Genomic DNA, 24102 nt, shown 5'->3' with positions numbered 1-24102 from the left:
TGCACAAGGAGGTAAATAGTTAGGACTGTAGGCAGTCAAACATAATGTCCATGGGAGGTGAGGGATTAGGGCTTCAGACAGAAGAGGGAAGGAATAATTTAAGGCATGCTCAGGACTGACAGGGGATTAGAACTAAGGGTAGTAGAGTGGGGTTGCACAAGGCAGTAAAGAGTAAAACTAAGTGTGGCAGAACCGGGTGCGTGGAGGTGGTACGGGGTACAACTAAGGGTGGCTGAGCTGGGTGTGTTCAGACTGCAGAGCAGTTGTGTATGGACAAGGAGCCTTTGTCGCTGAGAAGCCCTTTAATCAGAAGTTGAGCAAAGCCAAGGTATATTGATGATTAAGGTAAAAGAAATATCTCTGTAAATGATAACACCACCAATGAGTTTATTAATTAATTGCCAGACCACCTCTCAGTTTAACGAATAGGACACTCACATATCTCCTGTGGTAACTCCTTAGGCTTCACCCCCCATGCTGCCCCTGCCGGGTCTTGTCATGGAAGTTGTTCATGGCAGCGGCGGCGGGGGTTGTCATGCATGAGGCTTTGGGAGAAACAGAGAGAGGGCGTCCGCAGGAAGAAGATGGAGCGGGCGTTTGTGTCTAGCTGAATGCCATCACATACACGGTGCACGAGGAATGCTGGGAAAGAGAGCATGTCAGCAAGCTATAACTCCACCAATGAGTTGTGATTAATTACCTGACTACCTCTAAGTTTAATGAATAGGACATTCACAGATCTCTGTTGGCAACTCCTCAGGTTTCATCCCAAAATGCTGCTTTTGCTTCCCCTGCTGCTGGGGCTTCTCATGAAAGTTGCTCGCAGTGGCGGTTCATCCATTGGGGGCATTGGGGTGTTGCCCCACTACCCAAATGGACGACCGTCACTGCTGTCAATTACACTGCCTGCGAATTGAAAAGTAAAATTATGCGCGCAGCGCAGAACGCACAACAAGAATAGCTATCGCGATCGCGGAAGGTGTGGGGGCGGGCCTGCGGCAGTGAGTGGCAGGCTGGCAGCGTGTGACTCACTGATTTATTGTCAGCGCAGCATGGCAGGGAGGGCAGCAGCAGTGTGCACATTTAGGACAAGTAATTTTTATGACTTCCTCACGCATGCACACACACGCAATAGCCCCTTTCCTCCTCCTCCTCCTCCCCTAGCCGTCACACAGGCAGTATTAGCCCTGCTCTTTAGCCAATCCTGGCGCAGTGGTGATGTTATGCTGCGCCAGGATTGGCTGAGTTACCGCGCGCACGAGGATGGTGATGCTGAGCTGACCCTGCAGGCCGAAAGGCAGCAGTTGCAGTCGGGGCCAGAGACAGAGGTACCACAGTGACCGTGTAAAACAAGAATAAAAGAGGTAAAACTATGACTGCCAGGATTCTGTGCACATTTTCAGAAAACACCTTTGACTCAGTGACACAGTCTGCGTGCTACGCCAACGCACGCATAAATATTATCATTGGTTTCGAGGCTTTGTGACTCACAACAGTGATGATGACTGCGTGACGTTGTCGCAAATGATGGCAAATGAACATCGTTATCGTATAATTACTATTGTAGCTTGTTTGAGGGAATTTTAATTAATTGTGATGATGTGCTTTTACGGGAGCTAGGGTGGATTGTGTGACTTGATCGCTGAAGTTTTTCAGACACCCATTAAAAAACAAATGTACAATTGACAAATTGCTTACTGCGTTACACGAGTTACAAAATGATGGCACAGCCCGGCCGGCACAAACAAGTAATCAAAGGTTAAACACTGTAGTCATTATAGGGGCAGGAATGTTTACAGAGTATAACGTCCCTTCCTCACACGATGAATAATGGTTTGAAAAGGGTACTTACTATACGCTATGGTCTGTGTGTTTTGTAGGTCCTCATTACGAGTGGCCCGTAACCATTTTTTTGCTATTTGCCTGCCTCATAATTCTTGTTATCAGAGTTCACGTTAATTCTGAGTGCAGGGAAATAATATGAATTATGAGTTTTTGGGGCATAATATTCGGAAATCGGACTTAAGTGCCAATTTTGCATGTTTTTCCCCGGTTATTCCACCTGAAGACTTTGCTTGCTTGCAGCTGGAATTATCTCTGTGTAAAATAACACCGCTGTGGTGTTCCTGCAAAACCTATACTTCTGAGAGGGCTGGTGCTCCCTGCTAAGCTGGTCTGTGCCTGACTCACCCAATAAGGGTGCACATCCATGCAATCTGGTGGTGGGTGCGTCCCACTGCTGATCTGGTCCCAGAACAGACGCAGCACGGCAGCACCTGTCATCTGCACCTAGAAACCACACAATGAAAGCGCATGCTACATGGTGTAACATTTACTATTTGTTATTAATTATTGAAGTGCCCTACAGCCGTGTTCTAGTGTGAAAACAATTCCAACCGCTCTTAATGTAATGTGTCTGTGCATAGGAAGACTGAATAATCACAATTGTGTTGCATTTTTTTAAAACTTGGTTGTAGACTAGTGTTACTTTCTAGGTTTTTTGGGTTTGGAGGCTTTTTCATGTACTCCCCAGGGTATGGCCACACAAAGAGGTTAACAGGTTAACGTTTATCTCAGAGTCTCCTTGTTGTCCAAAAATATCAGTTTCCTTGCAAAGAATGAATGCCTGGCAATGTCTCTGTTCTAGTCTGTCCAGCTTTTAATTTTTCAGAGACTGGATACTTGCATATCCCAGCTGAAAGGTAGTTTGAGATGATGAATAAAAAAATTAAAAAATATCGTAGCCTTAGTTCAGCTCTAAAAATAACGAGTTTTCAAGAGGGACTGACGGAATGCACGGAGCAGTGTTTAACTACGGTTTTAGCAATTGGCCTGTGCCCTGTCGGGTGATGTCAACTATAGTATGTATGTCTACACTTTCTCAATTGCTTTATAAACCGTTTTGCTTTGTCAAATGGTCTTTAAAATGCACCATTTGCACTCTTTTTTCTCTGGATAATCTCCCCCATCCTCTTATGACGTTCACGCTCGCTTCGCTCACTCCCAACGCGTCTCATCCGCAACTTTTACGCCCTACCAATTTCAAATGTCACCAGCCGCCACTGGCCACGGGAGGATGTACGAGAATGAGTGGGCCACCGAGAGGAGATGGGTGCACGAGGCATGCTGAGAAGGGGAGCACGTCAGCTAATCGAAAGTGATGGAGGGGTGAGCAGGATGACCTCCTGTGAATGCAAAAGCTTTAAAAAAACATGAAACTGGCTGCAATAAAAGTGGGTCAGAGGTGGGGACATGGTGGTGGTGAGCGGTTTCTGCTAGCGACAACCTAGGCCATCACATTTTTAAAAGGGCATTTTGAAAACAATCATGCCAGTGGCCAATAAAATCAGCGTTTGCTCCAAAAGCACATACAAAATGCTACCTCTTTGAAAAAAATAAATGAAACATGAAGTGATGATCAAACAAAAGCCGCTGGGGGCTACATAAGTATATTATTAAAAAACTTTGTTTACACATGCGGCTCAACCTAGATAAAAGGAAAAGTGCGCCGAAACGAGCAGAAAGAGTTGCAAACGCATACATGCAATAGGGCCAGTCGCTATTGGAGGGAAACAGGTACCCACGGGAGGGATACATGCAACCAATGAAACAGTAAAAAATAAGCATTTCTGAATGGCACATTAAAGAACGAATGGGAATTGATTGGCATGCTTGAAGCCCAAAGAAGACATACAGCATGTCTCGCAGACAGCACATGCACACTGACTATGCTCGACCTAAAAAATTGATTTTTTGGAAACTCCAGCTAATAATATTGCTCACAACCCTAGTACAACCAGTGCAGAAAGATCATCCCATAGAACCGCTGTGTCTATCTTCCAGCATTTTGACAATGAAACCTGTGGTCGAAGTCAAATCATCAAAATTAACAGAAGTTTTTGCAATAAGTTATTGACATTGCCTAAAGTTATTAATTAGCACATGCAGTTGCTATTACCAAGCTCAAAGACTCTACTCTAAAACTCCCTGACCTTGACTATGCTCCGGAAGAATTGACAGATGAGTTCTTGAAGAAAATCCATTATATTTCTGAGATGCTTGACAAGGAAGAGAGTGATGGCAAGACAAATATGCATGCCAGTTGGTCTGTTTTCCTCTCCGATCAGATTAAAGACAAACAATGCATAACAACAACAAAAACTCCCCTTCCTTTATTTCAATCAAGATAATTCCAAGTCAGTTGCTAAGCTACGAGATTGGATGTATGTTAATAAAAATCGAACAGCCATTTTAAATCTCAATGATTACATGTGAGTCACCACTCTACAAAAATATTTCAAAAATAATACGAAGTTGGTCTGATACTTATGTAGAGAATCACTTAGCTTTACTCTTAGTGGGTTCCATATCAAAATGCCAAACAGACATTGTTTATAAGGGAGGCTCATAGAAGTTCAAAGAGGAAAAATGGTCTCTGGATCAGATTTAGAACCTTACGTTCACCACACAACTGGAACTAATCACTATGGATGGAGCTGTACATGAGGGACATTTTGGCCTTTTCATCCACTTCTTTTTGAAACGTCAGTGGTTGTTCCATGCCTTTGATCACCATAGCTAAGCATGGTATATTGCTGTTTAACTAAGAAACACAATCCCCTTCCATAAAAAGTATCCAGATGTCTTTGAAGACCTAATTACCAATTTTCAAACAAACATTTTGAGGAAGCACACAAATTAAATACTACCCTAATAGAAGGCCTTGGAGGAGTAATAGGCTTAAGAGAAAATCCTGATTTTTATTATTATTATTATTATTATTATTATTATTATTATTCTCGACTAAGGGCCTTGTCACAAGCAGTGGTGGCTGCTCCCAGGAAGCAACAGTGGGGTGGCGAGGAGGGAACAGGGGGAAGGAAGATAGGGAGCAAAGAGGGGGATGAGGGAGGGGTTTAAAAAAATCACTTACAGTCCTCTTCTTGGCTTCCCTGCAAACAGGAAGCAGGAAGCACTCAGACTCCCAGGCTTCCCATAGCCAATGACAATGCTGCAATGCAGCACAGTGATTGGTCTGAGCACCATGGTTCAGCGCTCAGCCAAGGAATGGGAGCCTGGGCATGTTCTCCACTGAGGATGTAATGCTGCCTGGGTGGAGAACATGCAAAGTGTGCTTGAATAAATTGGGCATTATGTAAGTGCGCATGAATGTTTGGCTGGCCCAACAGGGCCGACAAAACATTCATGCTCACTTGCATAGTGCTCACCACTCCTCCCGTTGCTCTGAGAGCAGGTCAGATCTGCCCTGCCCCACCCACCAAGACGCTGCAGCAGGAACAAATAAAATGATAATATTATTGTTATTATCATTTTGTATTTTCTTTCTTTTCACTGCAAAAAGCAGTGGGGCAATGCTCCTCTGCCTTAGCGGAGGAGTCGCCACTGGTTACGTTTGTCAGGAGACGGTGGGGTATTTATCACCATTAACCCAGAGTGAGATATTTACCACATGTGGTAAATAACTTCTATTCCGAGTTTTCATGAGGTAAAAGGGGAATAACATGTGGAATCGCTGTGTAATAGACTGAATTCTGCATGTTTCTCTGGGCCTTTTCTCTGATACATTTTGGCACATTCATCTGTCCGAAGTTCTCAGGAAAATCTGTGAGGCTGTGATAATTACCACACAACTTGTAATTCTGATACAGAATGTAGCCCTTGAGGGTCTAAGATGTGTGGATTTATGGACCAGAGGTAGACAGGGCAGCAGATGAGTTTGTAAAGTTAAACACAGCTGATCAGAATAATTAATGCCCTAAACCTAATGACACGTCTAGCAAGCAACAAAAGTTTCTTGATAAAGTGTTTATCCAGAAAGCTGCATAAAGAAAAGGGGTAATTAATTTTGAGATACATGTGAAGATCTATTGATTCTAAATATTTCTAAGATAAAAGTTTCTTGATAACGTCTTTAACCCCATATCCGCACAATTGAAATGGGTGATCAATTTTCAGATACATGTGTAGATCTATTGATTCAAAATATTTCTAAGATTATAGATGTGACTATTGTTGATTCCGTAAAGTCAATAAAAAGAAAAAGGGCTAACCCCAAAATCTGGTTCCCTCTCTTTAACCATAAATCCCAAACATCAAAATGCAGTCATTCTTTCATAGTAGTGAGCTCTTTAAAAGTATAGTTTTCGTTCAAAGATCTTGAGCTATGTAGGTGCGATATAGTTTCTGAACAGAAAATTCTCCATTTTATTATGTTTTGTGATCTTTATGATGATTTATGGCGCACATTTATTGTCCCCCTTCTTAAAGGTATGAATTTTGCCCACATCATGCTGGCTTTGACCTATTTACAAATGTTATCCACAGAATGTATTTGTTTTTATATTGTTGTGTTTTTTAAGGGAGCTTTGAGGAAAATACTATCTATCTATACAAATGTCTATAACCGTTTCATCAGTCTTTCAGCCATGCTGCATGTGCAATTTCATAGCCTGTACGGACTGAAGCAAAGTTTTACATGTTGATGATTGTTTCTCTTTCCAAGCACCCGCACTTTATGATGTAGGAATTTCGTATTTTGATTACTTGCATGGTGTGTTCTTTTAAATAAGTCTTCGTTTTTATAGAAAACTTTGATTTCCAAAATAAAAATTAAGATAATGATGATGGCGTTGATAATTAATAAGAAGTAAGACTTAATAGAATAATAGCTCGGCTGGCAGAATATGGAGAAACCTTAAAATGGGCAGGGGCTCAATGGGTTTGTAAAGTCTGAAGCTAAGCTTTCTATTTTACCCCTTGTCATTAAGGACATTAAGGGCCAGATGTAGGTAAATTAGATTTACCGATTTTTAATTACCGAATTTTACCGATTCGGTAATTAAAAATCGGTAAATCTAAAGGGTGGATATGTAGGTATTTCCAGATGTGGAAATACCGAATCTGTAACAATCGGTATTTACCGATTCTGTAAATACAGAATCGGTATTTTCCATTGATTTCTATGGGCTTTGAAGCCCATAGGAATCAATGGGAAATACCGATTCTGTATTTACAGAATCGGTAAATACCGAATTTTGCAAGGGTGCAGGGGGTGTCACTTTGACACCCTCTGGCACCCCACAAATAGGCATGTGCGCCTTGTGGCACACAGACATGCCCCAAGGGCATGTCTGTCTGTCACATGGCCAGGTGTGCATGCACACATGTGCATGCACACCTGAATTCGGTATTTTACCACACATTAGGATTGTGTGGTAAAATACCGATTTTGTAGGGCCTTTGGGACTCAGAAGAGTCCCACCTACATCTGAGATTTACCGATTCTGGCCTAGATGTAGGTAATAGAAATTTACCGAATGATAAATACCGAATTTTACAGATTCGGTATTCACTATTCGGTAATTGCTATGTAGGTAAAATAATTGGTAAAAATACCGAATCTGTATGATTCGGTAATTACCGATTCTGTAATTACAGAATCGGTATTTGCCATTGATTCCTATGGGCCTTGAAGCCCAGAGGTATCAATGGCAAATACCGATTCTGTAATTACAGAATCAGTAAAACTACCGATTTTGCAAGGGTGACAGGGTGTCACTTTGACACCCTGTTGCACCCCTGTTTCATAGGGCATGTCTGTTTGCCACATGGCACAGGTGTACATGCACAGATGTGCATGTACACTGGAATTTGTTATTTACCATGGAATATTATTCCATGGTAAATAACGATTCGGTAAGGGCCTGTGGCACTGATTACAGTGCCACCTACATCTTGATTTACAGAATCGGTAAATCTACCGATTCGTTATTTTACCGATTCTGTATATTTAGCGAATCGGTAAATATACCGATTCTGTAAATAAAATGCCCCCTACATCTCAAAAGCCAAATACCGGTCGGAAACGGCCGAAATCGTCCGTTTCCGACCGGTATTAAGGCTCCTACATCTGGCCCTCTGTAAAATTGTGCCCCTACATGCCTATTCTTGAATACCGGTCGGTAACGGCCGAAAATACTGATTTTCGGCCGTTACCGACCGACCTACATCTGGCCCTTAAATCCCATATCAGCTTTGCAGCATTTACTTTAACAAAGCATTGTAATCTCAACCTTTAGGTAAATTGGTTCAATTGTGTAAAACTTTAATTATGACTTCCAAAAAGCATTGTGTTGTTGTAATGGCCCAGGATTGAATCACAGAGTCCCTGATCCATGGAGTCAACTTGTGACCTTAAAATTGCTGCTGAATCGAGGGCTCAAAATCTTAATGCCCAGAGTTACTGTTTGTTTAACACTCCGGTGTTAAGTACAAGCTCACTCTAAAGTCAAGGTTTCTGTAAAAGCTAAAATATTGTTCTTATCTTATCTTATCTTCGAATTACTATAGAGGGATGGGGAACAGAAATGCTTCATTTTTCAAAAGCTGAGGCTTTGAAATAACGTCTTATTTTTAGTACATGCTGCTGTTACTCTGAATATGGAAAACATTTGTAAATGTATTTGAAATTACACAGCCAGGTGACAATGGTTACACTCTTACCTTAGTACAGTTGTCAGCTTTTGGTTCCAGGTCGTCTAAAGTGGCGAGATCCTGTAGTATGCTAGATTCCTGGAAGCCAGGTCGGATTCCCAAGTGAAAGCAAGCGTTGGTCTTTTCTAGGATCAGGTTGAGATTGATAGCAAACCCCGCCATGTCAATTGCAAAAGGCCTCTCTGGGGCAAACCTTACTTTCCAGCCTGTCACTTTTCCAGAAGCATTCACATGGACCGACTGATAGGATAAACCACCTGTGAGGCCCACAGGCCACACAGACACCTTCTTAGTGTATCTCATCTGAAAGAAGATACAATCAGAGTCAGTACATACAATAAACATTCAATTAATTAGTTGCTCAGTACTACTGTGACTGTCACTAAAGCTTTTCCTGTAGTATTTCTAGCTCCCAATGTCCTAGAGGTCACACATGATATGTGCACCCTGAATATGGACACCCGAATATCGATAGGACACAATATAGACGCCAAAATATCGAGAATATCAACAATTAAATATTGTAGATTTTCTACATCTAACTACACACACACACATACGCACGCGCACAAACACACACCTGTCGTGAACAAGGTTGTAAGATACAACTGAAACGTATCAACAAAAACAGCATTTAGCATTTTTGGTGAAAATGAACTTAAACTGGCTTCTTGGCATACTCTATGAGTAAGCTTTTAACAGCGAATTGCAGTGCAATTGCAGCTCTAGAAGTATTTGAAAGTGCTACAGACACCACAAGATAAGTCAGACACCTTTTGCAGAAATTAGCGTAGATCCTGGGACCACCTTTTTTGAATTACTATCTTTTTTTTGAATAATGATATCAGACCTACTACCCAATTGGATTTGCATTTCAGTGGGCTCCATTTGGACAGAAGTCCTTATGCTCAGCACCATCCAGCATAGAGGAACTTTTAATGTGTCTGATTTAGTTATAATAGGCAAACAAACTTGGTCCAATACGTTAAGATAGCAGTGACCTTTATAAAGTTACATGTACCAAGGGCAGGCATGTATATTCTCCATAGCTGTGGTTAAACTGACCAAGAGCATTCAACAGAATGACCGAGGAGCATTTTTTACATCCATCTTTGGTACCCACATCATAGCACTGTTAAAATAATTCAAAAGTACTTGTACGTAATTGCCCCAACTAATGGAACAACCTTCAAATGCCAATGTTCCCTGTAGATTCTCTTGCCAAACACTATGGTCTAAGTCATTCACTTTTAAGTGCCTTATTTTTAAATAGCATGCTAAAACATAAAGTATTGTTCGGAGTCCCATCGCTGTTTGGCCAAACAAGTAGGCAATCTTCGCATCAAACTAAGCTCAACTGTGTATCCTCCCTGAATAGGAAGACAATAGTGGCTGAAATTTAAAACAAAAGTTATATCATCGATATAAATGTTGCAAAAAATTTGGGAGGTAGTTTCCAACTTTGTTGAATTTGTGTGATGGATTAAATCTCAAGGCCTGATTTAGAGTGTAGCTGTATTACTGTCGTCCCACTGCCACGGTGGTCCCAAGTGCTCTGTCAAACGGATTGCCATCTGCCCATCATATTTAGCTGTTAAAGGAATAGACAGTGTCCCGCCGCTGTGGTGATCTTCTCTGAGGGCTACCAGTACTCTGTTGCAAGATTGCGCCAAGCCCAATTTAGATGTTTTCGTTGTGCTGGCGGTGTCCTGGCAGAGGAGTACTGATGGAGTGATGCCATGGTGGTGTGGAGACAGGTAAGTACTACTTATTTTCATCTCAATACACATATATGTTGTGAATCTGGCAAAATAAATATAAAGGTAATGTGTGGTTCCCATTCTTTTACATAGAGCATTTCATACCAACAGCATTCACACACTATTGCATGTACACCCACACCTGCCATAAAAACCTAACTTAGAACCCGGCAACAGCGAGGTGACTGAGTGTTGTGGTCAAGTAGCAGCTGCATGGGAAGGACCTGGACTCCAAGTCATAGTTTCTCTAAACTTTAGAGCCTAAAGTATCTGTGAAGTGATGCTGTGTGCCTTGCTTCCCTCCATCGCATTAGCGTCTAGGTGATAGCGCCCAGTTAGTTCCTTACCAGGGTGATACTTGAACAAAAGAAGGGCTGATTGCCCTTTAAACCAGGCCTTTGTTTGCGCCTGGCAGTTAAAGAAATTAAGAGGAATGCAGACAACGTGAGGGTGGTGCTGAATTTTGGCCCTGTTTCGGAAATGGCACCAGCACAAATTTTGCCTATTGCCATGGGTAGGCCAGATCTTGCCCAAAATAGCTTCCGTCATTGGGATCCAGCACGAGCCCCCTAATTTCCAGACCAGGAACAAACATAAAACAGAAGATATTCAACTATAAAAAAATAAGATGAAAACAGTAAATAGTTCGTAATGCTAAGCACTGTCAGAGACATACAGTCAAGTACAAAAAATAGCTGTAGCGGTTTTAAAACTTGAGAGTGACCCTTCATTGTGTATTTAGTTATCCTTATGAAAGTCACACAAAGGGTATGTATTGATCCATAATAGCGCAAGTGTAGGGGGTAAGATCAGAATGTGAAAGTAAAATGAGGCAACAATTAGAGGGCAAGGACAAAGACAGCAGTGAAGACTACGGCCCTCATTCCATATCAGTCGCTAATCCTAATTGTGGTACAAACTCCCACACTTGCCACAAATTGTGCTGACAGAGAGCACATTATTTGGTCTGTGCAGTTCTGCATTTGGAGAGTTCACACAATCAGCGTTTATTTCACTTTCTGCTCAGACCTGTCGCAATGACGTGGCCTGAGAGGGGAGGAGGATTACATACTTGGCACAACCTTGGACGTAGACCAGTGTGATCCATACGTGGATGTTGAGGTAATGGGAATCCTGTCTCATTCCTCATTGACACAAGTACTACCCTGTTGGAGATGGCCCTTTTTGCCGGGTTATCTCTAAACTATTTGCTTCTTCCTCCTATTTTTTCCAGACCTGCTGTTGTTGGTTTTAGGACTCTGGGCATTTTACCACTGCTGATCAGTGCTAAAGTGCATATGCTCTCTGTGTAAAATGTGTCATGGATTGGTGATGCAATGTTATCGGCCTGTTTGATGTATGTGTCAGTCCCTAGTAACGTGCACTGAGTGTGCCAGGGCCTGTGAATCAAACACTGTTAGTGGGCTACATCGCTGGATGGTGCCACCCACACAAACAGCCTTAAAGTATAACTCTGGCCTGCCATTGCAAAGCCTGTGTGCGCGGTCTGGGACTGCCATGTCGACTTGGCAAGTGCACCCACTTGCCAGTCCATAAACCTTCCCTTTTCATCCCTAAGGTAGGCCCAAGGTACCCCTGTGGGCAGGGTGAATCGTATGTGAATGGTAGGACCTGCCCTGGTGTGTGTGGCATGTCCTGATAGTGAATTACACACATTTTCGTTTTTCACTATTGCAAGGCTACCTGTTCCCATAGGCCAGAATGGGCGGTTTGATTATAACATCTTATAATCCTAACTGACCCAGGGAACATGGTAGAAAAACGAACTTAGTATGCCTGAACTCAGAATGATAAAATACATCTTTTAGTGAAGTTGGTTTTAACATTCTGTGTTTGAAATTACCACTTTTAGAAAGTAGGGATTTTCTTGCCTAACCAGCCAACCTGCCTCTGCAAGGTTGTGTATTGCATGTCTAGTTTATGAGTGACAGGGGCAGGGGTGGCTCCAGGAGACAGGGTGAGTCAGCACAGGGCTGAATACATGTAGAGTGGTGCGAGGGGGAGCACCTGCAACCTGAATAGGGCTGTGCCTGTTTTCCACAATGCTGGCCCCACCTCCTGTGGTGCCTCTGATGTCCCTGGCCTACACTGTCAACGAAAAAGCAGGAGTCTTGTAAACAAAGTGCTCCAATACTTACCAGAACTGGTTTGGACTAGGTACAGGACCCTCTGCCTTCAGAGGACAAAGGATTTTAGAACTTTAGAACTCTTTTGGATCAAGAAGACTGCCAAGAAGAAGAGCTGGAAAACCTGTGAGGAGGGACTACCACTTTGTTGAATGCTTAGTTGTGTTGGCCTGCAGTGGCTGCTTCTGTTTTGAGCAGTAAAAGGACTGGACGGAACTTTCTGCGATCAACTTTTGTGAGTTTCGCCAAGGGCTTGAGGTGGAGCATGCCCCCTGTTCAAGAATTCTCAGGAACAGCAAAGACTTCAAGCTCAATGCCATCTACGACACTGCTGCCGACTCCATGTCATGACGGCACCGCAGAGGGCACCGCCGCACCGCGACCCTGGTCTCACCGACAACACCTTCTGGTGCCGCCACCTAGCCGCTTCTCGCACCATGACCTGTGGGCACCACACTCCGCACCGCCCCGCTTCACGACGACACTGTGGTATCCCCGATGACGACGCTCCATGCCAGACTCAACGCTGCTGCTTGCACCGTGGTTTGAGGGCACCGTCGTAAAGTTACATGACGCACCGCCCTCATCCCACACTTCAGCCTTGGCCTACCAACGCCGGTACTATCGACTCCAGTTCGTCAGCCGACGACAGTGCTTCAGCAACGACGATGCCGCTGCTTGCACCGCAACCTGACTGCACCGTGACGAGCACTGCCTTCATCTCACTTCGCCACCCTGGTCTCACCGACGATGCCATCTGATGCCACCACCGAGCCGCTGCTCGCACCGTGACCTGAGGGCACCGCACGCCGCACCGCTTCACTTCGCACCACAGCACCGGACGCCTGCCGTTATCCGTGCTTCTAACTTCACCAGAGATGAGTTCGATCTGCAACGCGTGTGACTTTTAGGGCCCTGACGACTCCTGCGCCGACTTCCAGAGCCGACACCTGTGAACGCCGTGTTTTTGGAAGCTCAACGAGAGGTCATGAACGCCCTGCGTTTCAGAAAGGTACTGTTTGCGGGTCTCCCCGACACCGTAGCTGGGCCGCGACGCAGCGGACAGCCAGAACTGTTTGGATTTGTTTGGTCGACGACACTGTGATAGCCCCAGACGGACCTATCGACATCAAGGAACTGTGTTTCAACGTTATTTTGATAACCAAATATTTTTAAGTACTGTATTGTGGGTTTCTATTGTTTTGGTCTTGTTTTAAGTATATAAAAATATTGGAAATGTTTCTAAACTGGTGTGGAGTCCTTTTGTAGTGCTTACACTGTATTACTGTTGGTTATGTGCAAATGCTTTACACCAAGGGGGTGAGCAGGAGTTATTTTAGGAGTGTAACTCTCTTATCCTGACTATGAAGAAGGGTCCCCATACTTGGACAAAGGTGCAAGCCCTTGCCAACTAGAGACCCCCATTTCTGACATACCCGCTCGACTGTGAGAGCAGTGAGAACAGTAGAAGTTCTCAACTTACCTCTCTCAGGACAAAGATACTAAGTTGTAGGAGTTGTAATAAACAAATGACTAGCCCAGTTTTTAGAAGCAACAAGTCAAGTTCAAGCTGAATTGTTCCATTACTGTACCCCTAATGGAATATAATTCCAGATGCATGATGAGGACATTGTTTTCAAACGTGCTAGAAAGACATCAGATATCCGAATATATACAATGTTGTCAAAAGACGATTTGCCCGCAGAGTTGTGAGACACAGTGTTACTTCGAGTCTGGAGGTTTTCAGGTAAAGACATCAAACTTATGCAAGGGGCTAAACTAGTCTGCATTACAGTGAAGTCAAATGCTAAGTACCCGAGATTCCCGCAATATAATCTGGCCCCAAAAGCCATTGCTGGATTACTCCTGTGATTGACTCCATGATTTCCTAGGCATCCTGAAAGATTATGTAACTCACCACTTATGGGTTTGTAGAACCCCAAAGGCAAGACCTGCATGTACCGAAAGTATCGTACGGTGCAGGATTTGAGAAATATATTCAATTGTTGTTCCTTTTTTTCCTGTGGTACCAAATCCAGCTGTGATATTGTTTCAGATTCCATGTGAGGCTGAGTGGTTCTCTGTTAATGACTTGTGTCAACCCTCATTTTCCATACCCTTGCATGAGCAAATTCAGCTTCGCTTTTGTTAGCCTTATCTTGGAATGATGCGGAGTCCCACAGGGGTAATACGGAGAGCCCTCAATTTTCAGTCAGATACTTAAAATTAACCCAGAATCTTTAGTGATGAGCTATTACTCAGTCCTGGTCCAAAACATTTTTGATCTACTTGTGGAGTCAAATACACAGGTGGCTTACAAATATGACACAATCAATCAATCAGGCAATTGTTAAGTGTGACTATTTACCCGGGTTTCAAGTCACTGGGGGTGGGAGGGTGCAGGTTCCAGTCCATCAAGGAGGGGGTTCGTCGAAGAGCCAATTTTTGAGGTTTCTTGCGAAGATGGGAAGCGCTGTTGTCTGTCTAGGCTTTTGCCGCGAGGAAGGAGAAGGAGTGGCCTCCCGATCTGGTTTTTCTGGTGCGTGGGACCAGGGCATAGGATAGCTGGGCTGATTGTAGGGTCCTTTGGGGTGTGTGGAATTTGAGTCGGCTGTTCAGGTATGCTGGTCCAACATCGTGGAGGGCCTTGTGTGCCTGGGTGAGCATCTTGAAGGTGATTCTTGCCTCGATGGGGAGCTAGTGGAGTGTGCGCCAGTGCTGGGAGATGTGGCAGTATCTTGACAGGTTGAGGACCAGTCTTGCTGCGGAGTTCTGGATGTTCTGTATCTTGCAGATTTGTTTTTTGTTTATTCTGGCATAGAGTGCGTTGCCGTAGTCGAGTCTGCTGTTGAACAGGGCGTGAGTGATGGTCTTTCTGTGTTCAAGGGGAATCCATTTGAAGGTCTTAGGTAGGAGGCGTAGGGTGTGTAAGTAGGAGGACGGGACGGAGTTAATCTGGCAGTCCATTTTGAGCTCAGAGTCCAGGATGATTCCCAGGTTACGTGTGCGTTTCCGAGGGCGGGGGGCCACCAGGTGTCGGGGTTTGGGCCCATAATGAGTACTTCTGTCTTGTTGGTGTTTAGCTGTAGGCAGCTGTTTTTCATCCATTTTGCGACGGCTTCCATGCCTTCTTGAAAGTTCTGTCTGGGTTCGTTGGAAAGGGAGAGGATGAGTTGGGTGTCGTCTGCCTATGACACGTTGTTGAGTCTACAGGTTTTGACGATGGGGAGAGCGCAGCCATGTAAACGTTGAAGAGGGTAGGGCTGAGGCAGGACCCCTGAAGGACTCCGCGGGTGGTTGGTGTAGAGGCCGAGAGGAAAGGGGGGAATCTGACCCGCTGCATTCTGCCAGAGTGGAAGACGCAGATCCAGTCGAGGGCCCTGTCCTGGATTCCTGGGTCATGGAACCTGCGTATTAGGGTGCAATGGGAGACTGTGTGGAACGCTGCTGAGAGGTCCAGGAGGATGAGGGCTACTGTTTCTCCTTTGTTCAGTAGGGTGTGGATGTCATCTATTGCGGCAAAGAGGGTTGTTTCCGTACTGTGTTTTTTTTCAGAAGCCGGATTGGGAGGAGTCGAGGATGTTGTGCTCTTCGATGAATGTGGCAAGTTGGCTGTTGATGGCGTTCTCAATGAATTTCAGAGGAAACTGGAGCAGGGAGATGGGTCAGTAGATTTTGAGGTCGGTGGGGTCCGTCGAGGGTTTCTTCAGGTGGGGGTTGACCTCAGTATGTTTCCGGTCGTCGGGGAACAAGGCGGTCGCCAGGGAGCGGTTGACGGTGTGGCGGAGCATGGGTGCAATGCTGTCAGCAGCTCTATTGAAGATTTGGTGGGGACAGAGGTCCGTGGAGGCTCCGGAGTGGATTCACTTCATCGTCTTCAGTGTGTCTTTGGTGGTGAGGGTTGTCCAGTTGTCAATCGCTGGCCTTCGGGTGTCGGGTGGTTGGTAAGGGTTCAGTGTGTTGGTTGTCTTCGTCAAAGTTGTTGTTAATGCTCTTGATTTTGTGGTGAAAGAAGGTTCTGAGTTTGTCGTAGAGGTCTTGTGAGGGAGGGATGTCAATCGCCACGCTAGTGGGTTGGGCGAACTCCTTGATGATGTTGGAGAGTTCTTTGCTGTTGTTTGCTTGTGTGGAGATTCTGTCTTCAATCGCTTTTTTCCTCATTTTTCTGATCAGTGGTGGTGGGCGTTGGTAGCTGATCTGAGGTTGTTGTGTGCTTCTGTGGATTTGGTGCTCCTCCAGGTCTTTTTGAGGCGGTGGCAAGTGCGTCTGGACTCTCGAAGTTCAGTGGTAAACCATCTGGCTTTCTTGGCGTGGGCGTTATTTTTTTTCTTGAGGGGGACTATGGTGTTTGCGCTGTCGGAGATCCATCTGTGCATGGTTCGGGCTGCAGTGTTGGGGTTCATCGTTTTCCGCGATGGTCGGGTAGAGTTGCTGAGAGAGGAGGTGAGCTGGTCGTCGGTGATTCTGGGCCAGTTTCTTCGTGGGAGCAGGTGCTGATGTCTGTGGATGGTGGGTGTTCTGAAGGTGAAGTGGACGCATCGGTGGTCGGTCCATGGGAGTTCGGTGGTGTGGCTGAAGGTGATGGAGTTTCCTGTTGTGAAGAGCAGGTCGAGGGTTTGTCCTGCTAAGTGTGTGGGTTCAGTCACGATTTGGCTGAGTCCAATGTTGTGGAAGTTGTCCAGGAGGGTTGTGGTGTTGTAGTCCAGTTGGTTGTCGAGGTGGAAGTTGAGGTCTCCCAGCAGGGTGTTGTTGGTGGATGCGATGGCATGCAGGGAGATGATGTCCAAGATGGAGTTGGTGAATGGTCCGCGGGGTCCAGGGAGTTGGTAGATGAGGGTTCCTCTGAGGTTGGTGGTAGGGCTGGTCAGTATCTTGAAGTGTACGTGCTCCATCATGTCTGTGGACTCGTCGGGGAGTGTGCTCAAGCTGAGGGTGGATTTGTGGACTATGTCGATTCCTCCTCCCTGGCGGGTGTGGTGGTCCTTCCTGGAGATCTTGTATCCTTGGGGAATGGCGACGAGGATGTCCTGGCCCGAGGTGGTGTTGGTCCAGGTTTCGGTGAAGAATGCTATGTCCAGGGTGGTGCTGTCGCGGAGGTCCCAGATTTCGGTGGCGTGTTTGAGGAGGGATCGGACGTTGAGGAGGATTCAATGCACGGTCTTCGGTTTAGGTGTGTTCTTGCGGTCAGTTTGTGCTGGGTCCGTGTTCCTGGCGGGGCTGAAGGATTGTCGGCAGCGGTGACAGCTGAAGGGTCCGTGGGTGTTGGCTGGTGAAGCTAGCTTGCAGTTGTTGTTGCGGCCTAGGTTGAGTTTGTGGAGTGCTGCTGGGTCGTAGCATAGGCGGCGCGGCAGTCCAGGGTTTCTGGCACTGATCGCGGTCAGGTCGCGACGTGCCCAGACGGGCTTGTCTTTGGCACACCTTCAGCCTCCATTAAGGAGGGGTCGGGGAGGGCTGGACAGCTGGGAGGCCGGAGGGGGGAGGGCCTGTTGTGCTGGTTGTGCTGGGGGGGAGGGGCCGCAGGGGCAGCACTGGCGGGGAAAAAACGGGCAGGAAGGAAAAGGAAATATAAAGAAGGGCTAAAGAAAATAAGAGGAATAAGGAATAAGGCAGAAAAAATGCAAAAAAGTGCAGAACAGAGAATGAAAAGAGGGAGGAAAAAACAAATGAAAAACGGAGAGGAAAGCAGAGCGAGAGAAAGGAGACAGAGGTCCACAGGACCACCAGCGATGAAGTGCAGTTGAACCTGAGGGTGGAGGAGGGCCTCGAACACCAACACCACTTGAGAGTGCAGGGGCTCGGGGGAGGCCTCACTCAATGGTGGAGCTGCGAGGGTGGGAGAGCAATTTGACTGATAATTAGTCAGCAATTGCATTGCTGAACCACTTAGCTGAGAATGGACATATAGTTTCCCCTGCAAAATTGCAGTTTTGTAAGAAAGTAGACCTGTAATTAGGACATCACATTGAGAAAGGTGCAAGGAAGGTGTCCCAAGACAACATTTTGGAGAATCTGTAAAGGCCTCCACCAAGTCAGAATGTTTTTGAGAATGGTGGGCTACTATGGACAATGGATTTCCATCTTTTCCCTGATGGCCAAACCTTTACAGAGGGTAACACACAAAGTTCTGTCATATCTGGTACCGTGGGATGACAGCTGCATGCGTGCCTTCTCAGAGCTGAGATAATTTCTCTGCACTGGGAATGCCTGATTATAATAAGTGTTTTGCTTTGTTTTGATGTGAGAGAGAGGGCTGCCCTCTTTCAATTCTAACCCAGATGCACAGCAATGCCCGTAGACCTGTGACTTAATTTTCTGCCACACTTGACCCCGTAGCTGCTGCTGCTTTGCTTTGATGTCTTAAAGCTTTCGTCTCAACCAGTGCTAGCATTGAGTAGTGAAAGAGCATTGTTATAGGTCACCCTTTAACTGTTTTTGTTCCCTATTCAGTGGAGGTGTTGTTAATACATACAAGGACACTGTACCTCACCAATAGTTGGCATACTATGTATGAGCATGTCATACTTAGTGCGCACAATGTTACACACAGAAGATACACTGTATTGAATCCTGACACCCTCTTGCTCCTTTCAGAAAATGATGCTATTTCAGGGCAAAGCTGAGCATGACTGTCTTGATGTTACTGAACTATGCACCAAGCCGAGACGTGCCATACAAGATGTGCCACTAACCAAATCAGATTATGTGCTGTTTTTTGATGGCTCTTGTTTTCGAGACCATGATGGAAACCTGAGAGCAGTACTATTTCAGGTGTGGTCGAAACCTCTTTGCTTCAAGGAGTCATTTTAGCACAAGTGGCCAAATTGATTGCTCTTACTAAAGCATGCTGTATTTCAGACCAGCTAAAGGTCCCAATGTTTACTGATAAAGCAAACACAAGGAGCTGATGAACGGAGCGCTGAAACTTTTCTCACGGGTCTGGGTTGAATCCATCATCATTCTTTAGCTCACTTTGCCACCTCAGTTCAGTTCCAGCTATATGCAAATCAGTCTTGACCCTGTGCCTCATGGGAACAGTCCAGCCCGAACTTCACAGCCAGGTCTTCCCTGAACCGGAAACAAGCATCCTGGGACTGGTTTCTGGGTAACACCCTTCATCAGCCAGGCTAGCTTGAATCCAGTGGTCAAAGTGAACAAGGAACCCACGTCTGGGTATACCCTGCCAACTTAGGATGAACAAAGCAAACACAAGCAGATGATGGACGGAGCGCTGACATTTTTCAGACACGCAACCCCAATCACAGATCTGGGTTGAATCCATCATCATTCTTTAGCTCCCTTCGCCACCTCAGTTCAGACCCAGCTATATGCAAATCAGTCTTGAACCTGTGCCTCATGGGAAAAGTCAAGTCCGAACTGCAAAGCCAGGTCTTCCCTGAACCGGAAACAAGCATCCTGGGACCAGTTTATGGGTAACACCCTTCATCAGCCAGGCCAGCTTGAATCCAGTGGCAAAGTGAGCACCCGAAACTGGTCCTAGGATGCTTGTTTCCAATCCAGGGAGGACCTGGCCTGGCAGTTCGTACTGGACTGTTCCAATTGGCACAGGGTTAAGACTGATTTGCATATTGCTGGGTTCAAACTGGAATGGCATGGTGGCCAAATAAACGATGGATTTAGGCCTAGATCTCTGTACTGTGTGAATGTATGACATTGTTCTGCATTCTGCATTCTGTCAAATGTTGCTTAGGTCTTGCCTACGCAGCACGCATGTGCTGCATAGGAAAAATACCTGCAGCAATCGCTTTGGTTTTTGTCCCAAAAACGTGCATTGTCGTGCAGGTTTGGCGATTCCCTTGTGGGAGCGAGCTTGACACCATATGTTTGTAATTAACTTGCAAACACATGGTGTCCGAGGCTCGCTCCCGCAAGGGAAACGCTTTGTGTGCTCTCGGCCGGCCGCACTCCTCTCAAGTCTCTCACTTTGTAAACCCGCGGCTGAAATGAAGAGCATTCCTCTCACAGATTTCTGGGCCTTGCTGCAAAATCTGTCTCCTCCCTCGCACCCACCCAGGCTTGTATCTTTGCCCTGGTGCTAACCCTCACCAGGTGGAATTGTTCTGAATTATCAGGAAGAATGTGTGAACTATGAGCAGGAACATTTTAAAACGCTCAGTGGTGTTTTAGGAAATGTTCAGTTTTCCCCCGGTACTGCCTGTGTCAGCTTCGACGGAGGAGCAGTGCTCACAAAGAGGATGGTGGGAATGATTCGTAGGACGGTGTGCGTACATGCTAACACCTGGAGACCCCCGATTTTTCTGCCGCCTGCCTGAAGTTGCGTCTGCTTCAATGGAAGTCAATGGGGAAAATGCTTCCTCTCAATTTTTTTTATTTAATCTCACTCTCTCCTCTTCAAAGATTTTGGCATGTATGGGAGACTGTTGTCGTATGTTGATCGGAATGCGACCTCCCTTCATTAAACATACGTGCTGTCACGTGCCGGCCTTCACGCGACCTGTCTCAAAGTAACATGTTGGAACACTCTTGGACAATGAAAAGCACCACCTCCGACAGAAAACTTGATATTGCAGGAGCTTAAGAAATTTGCCTACGTCAGGGAATTGGATGTCGGCGAATGTACTTTTTACGTGGAAACACAAGCTCTGGTTTTCCCACAATACAAGGCTTGAAGGGATAGAAAAGATATCGTTTTAACTCCCACTGCCTGGGTAAATTAACCTTGGCTCCAGCTTAGTGGGCCCTGAGATGTAATCAGGGACATGTCGGCAGCAGACATTGGGAGCCGCGCGCTCACACATGAGTAGGCTGCAGCCCTGCGATGCAGTACCACGCATCTCTTCGAGTTCTAGAGGCTGGGCAGAAGGGCTGCTTGACACAGTACAGATTGGGTGCAATGTATAGGAAATCTGGCATTTCTGCCAGGGTAATCTATGAATCCCAGAGCCCCCGCCGAGCACCTTCCTCTGATGTTAAAAGCACAAGAGAGAAGGGTTAAACAAATGTTTTGGATGTGATATGGTGCATGTTTACACAAAGAATGACAGATTACTGGCTCCAAAGGGAAAGCATGAATAATAGTGAAACGAACCTGGCACTCCCTTCACCGATTATGTTATTTCCTTCAACGTTCTGGCCTTTTTTGAGGTGTAATATTCTTTAATACTTGGAATACTGATTTGTGTTTTTTTGAGGAAAGGAGAATTTGCAAAGTGCGCAAAATATGACGGCTGGGCACATGCATAGGCAGCCATATTCAGTATAGTTATACACAGTGTTTGAAATGGAAAAATAGAAGTGCAGAAAATAGAAGTGCAGGTACTCTGAACCAGGGTACCTGCTTGTTTCTGAGAAGTGCTGGTACTCTCCAATTAAACGCATTATATCACTCTTGAAAAGTGATGGTACTCTCCCTCTCAAAATAAACAAGCATTGGCATAGCCAATAGGTCTCGCCTTTGGGACCTTAATAAGTGTTTAGTTATCCAGCACAATATCCTTGGTGCAACAACATCAAGTGTTGAATGGCTAAACACTTAAAAGGCCCCAAAGGCGAGACCTATTGGCTATGCCAAAGCTTGTTTTGCATTTGTCACCCGAGTGGGACGACTATGCCCAGACATGGGTCCCATGCTCTCCATGCCACTGGAGGCACGCTATCCTGGCTGAAGAGGGGTGAAAACCCGAAACCAGTCCTAGGATGCTTGTTTCCAGTCCAGGGAGGACCTGGCCTGGCAGTACGAGCTTGACTGTTCCCATTGGGCACATGGTCAAGACTGATTTGCATATGGCTGGGTTCAAACTTGAATGGCATGGTGAGCAAAAAAACAATGGATTTTGGCCCAGATCTCTGTACTGAGTGAATGTATGACATTATTCTGCATACTGTCCATCAATTGTTCTTTTTGCATTTGTCACCCCGAGTGGGACGGGTATGTCCAGACGTGGGTCCTGTGCTCTCCATGCCATTGGAGTCAAGCTATCCTGGCTGATGAGGGCTGAAAGTCCGAAACCGGTTCTAGGATGCTTGTTTCCAGTCCAGGGAGGACCTTGCCTGGCAGTTCGGGTTGGACTGTTCCCATTTGCCGCAGGGTTGAGACTGATTTGCATATGGCTGGGACCAAACTGGAATGGCATGGTGAGCAAATAGAAAACGATGGATTTAGGCCCAGATCTCTGTACTGGGGTGAATGTGAGACATTGTACCGCATTCTGTCCATCACTTGTTTTTTTAACATCTCTGAAGTGCCTGATGTGTTTCCTCTTGTGTTGATGAGTCAACGCAGTACTCCAGATAAGAGGACAGGATTGTTGCCACATGAAATCATCATGGGAATGGCCATGAGACTGCCAGCTGCGCCTGGGATTGTGCTTGTGAACATTACAGATGACATGATCCTTGATTTCTACAAAGGAGTGACTGTTGTGGTGCGTTCTGTTGAACCAGGATGGAGAAGCTACAGCCCACCTCAACAGGAGCAGTGCCATGACCTGACGATACCTCGTGCCACAGCTCTGTCCTTGGCTCTGGCGGCAGCCTGTGGCAAACACTATTCACTCGACATGTCCTATGCCTCCCACAAACTTAATCACCTGGAATGCCAGGGGGCTCCACACACCAGCCAGCAGACATGGAACAATCACGTATCTTATGCGGCTTTTCTCTCATGTGGTGCTCCTGCAGAAAAACGCACATCTCCCAACTGGAAGTCAGTAGATTGCAACAGAGGTGGAGGGTCAAGTATTCGCCACACATTACTCGGCTTACGCTGGAGGAGCTCTGATTTTGGTGAGGCCTGGCTGGTACCTAGTTTGCATTAGAGAAGGTCGTTATAGATCCCTGCAGTAGATACGTACTGGCCAGAGGCAGTCTAAATGAGATACATTTGGTGTTGGGGTCTCTATATGCTCTAAACACGGATCAGGGGGCTTTTTGGCAAACGTTGACGGATCTCCTCTCCCGCTGGTATCACATTCCCTGGTTACTGGGTGGAGACTTTAATACGGTCTTAGACACAACACTAGGCAGGTCATTCCCGCTATTGCGCAGACGGTCGCATCAACCAATGCTAGGAATGCTACATATCTTGCTAGATTGTCTGACACTCCTAGATCAGAGAAAACTGTGGCTGCGCCCAATATTTCTAAAACATGATATAAAAACAAGGACGCAGGCAGCTATCCTCTTAACAGAAATCCCTTCCATTGATATTGTAATTGCCCTCGGGAAATTTATAAAGGTGGCCAAGAGTGCATTGAGAATCCAGGAATAATTGGTAGTACTGTATGAAATCTTAGTCGAATGAAATTACTTGAAGTGGTAAGAAAATGAATAGGCTTTTAATATGTAAATATAAGTTTTAAGGTAAAAGTAATTTTTATTGGTATTTTGTATTCTTGATAATGGTGTGTAGGATCTTTTTAACGGATTAACTTTTAAATATAGGTTTATGAATTTACTGTGCATACTCCATTTTGTGTTATGTTCATTGCATTGTTTAAAGACTATGGTCATAATAAACATACATTTTGACTTGACTTGAAGAGTGGAGTGGGTGGAGAAGTGTGGCTCAATGGTTAGAGTGGCAGACCTTGATGCAGAACGCTGGCCAAGGACCAGGGTTCGATTCCCGCCTCGGCGGGATTGGGCTTAAATTCCTCTGACCGGATATTCTCGCCTCAGTGCCGAATCTAAGCATGGGCCCC

General features: G+C 45.5%; 1 protein-coding gene across 1 annotated transcript in view; it reads right to left on the bottom strand.

Moving 5' to 3' along the window:
* Positions 1-24102, bottom strand: part of LOC147716871 (galactosylgalactosylxylosylprotein 3-beta-glucuronosyltransferase 1-like) — a 353353-nt gene that overhangs the window by 214001 nt on the left and 115250 nt on the right. Inside the window, exon 3 of the mRNA XM_086920449.1 lies at positions 8524-8817. Within this exon, the coding sequence (XP_086776575.1) occupies positions 8524-8817 (294 nt within the window). The remainder of the gene's footprint in view (positions 1-8523; positions 8818-24102) is intronic.

This window comes from Lissotriton vulgaris, chromosome 5 (assembly GCF_964263255.1).
Source record: "Lissotriton vulgaris chromosome 5, aLisVul1.2, whole genome shotgun sequence".
In the NCBI taxonomy this organism is placed as follows: Eukaryota; Metazoa; Chordata; class Amphibia; order Caudata; family Salamandridae; genus Lissotriton; species Lissotriton vulgaris.
This window is presented reverse-complemented; position numbering and strand designations above follow the sequence as displayed.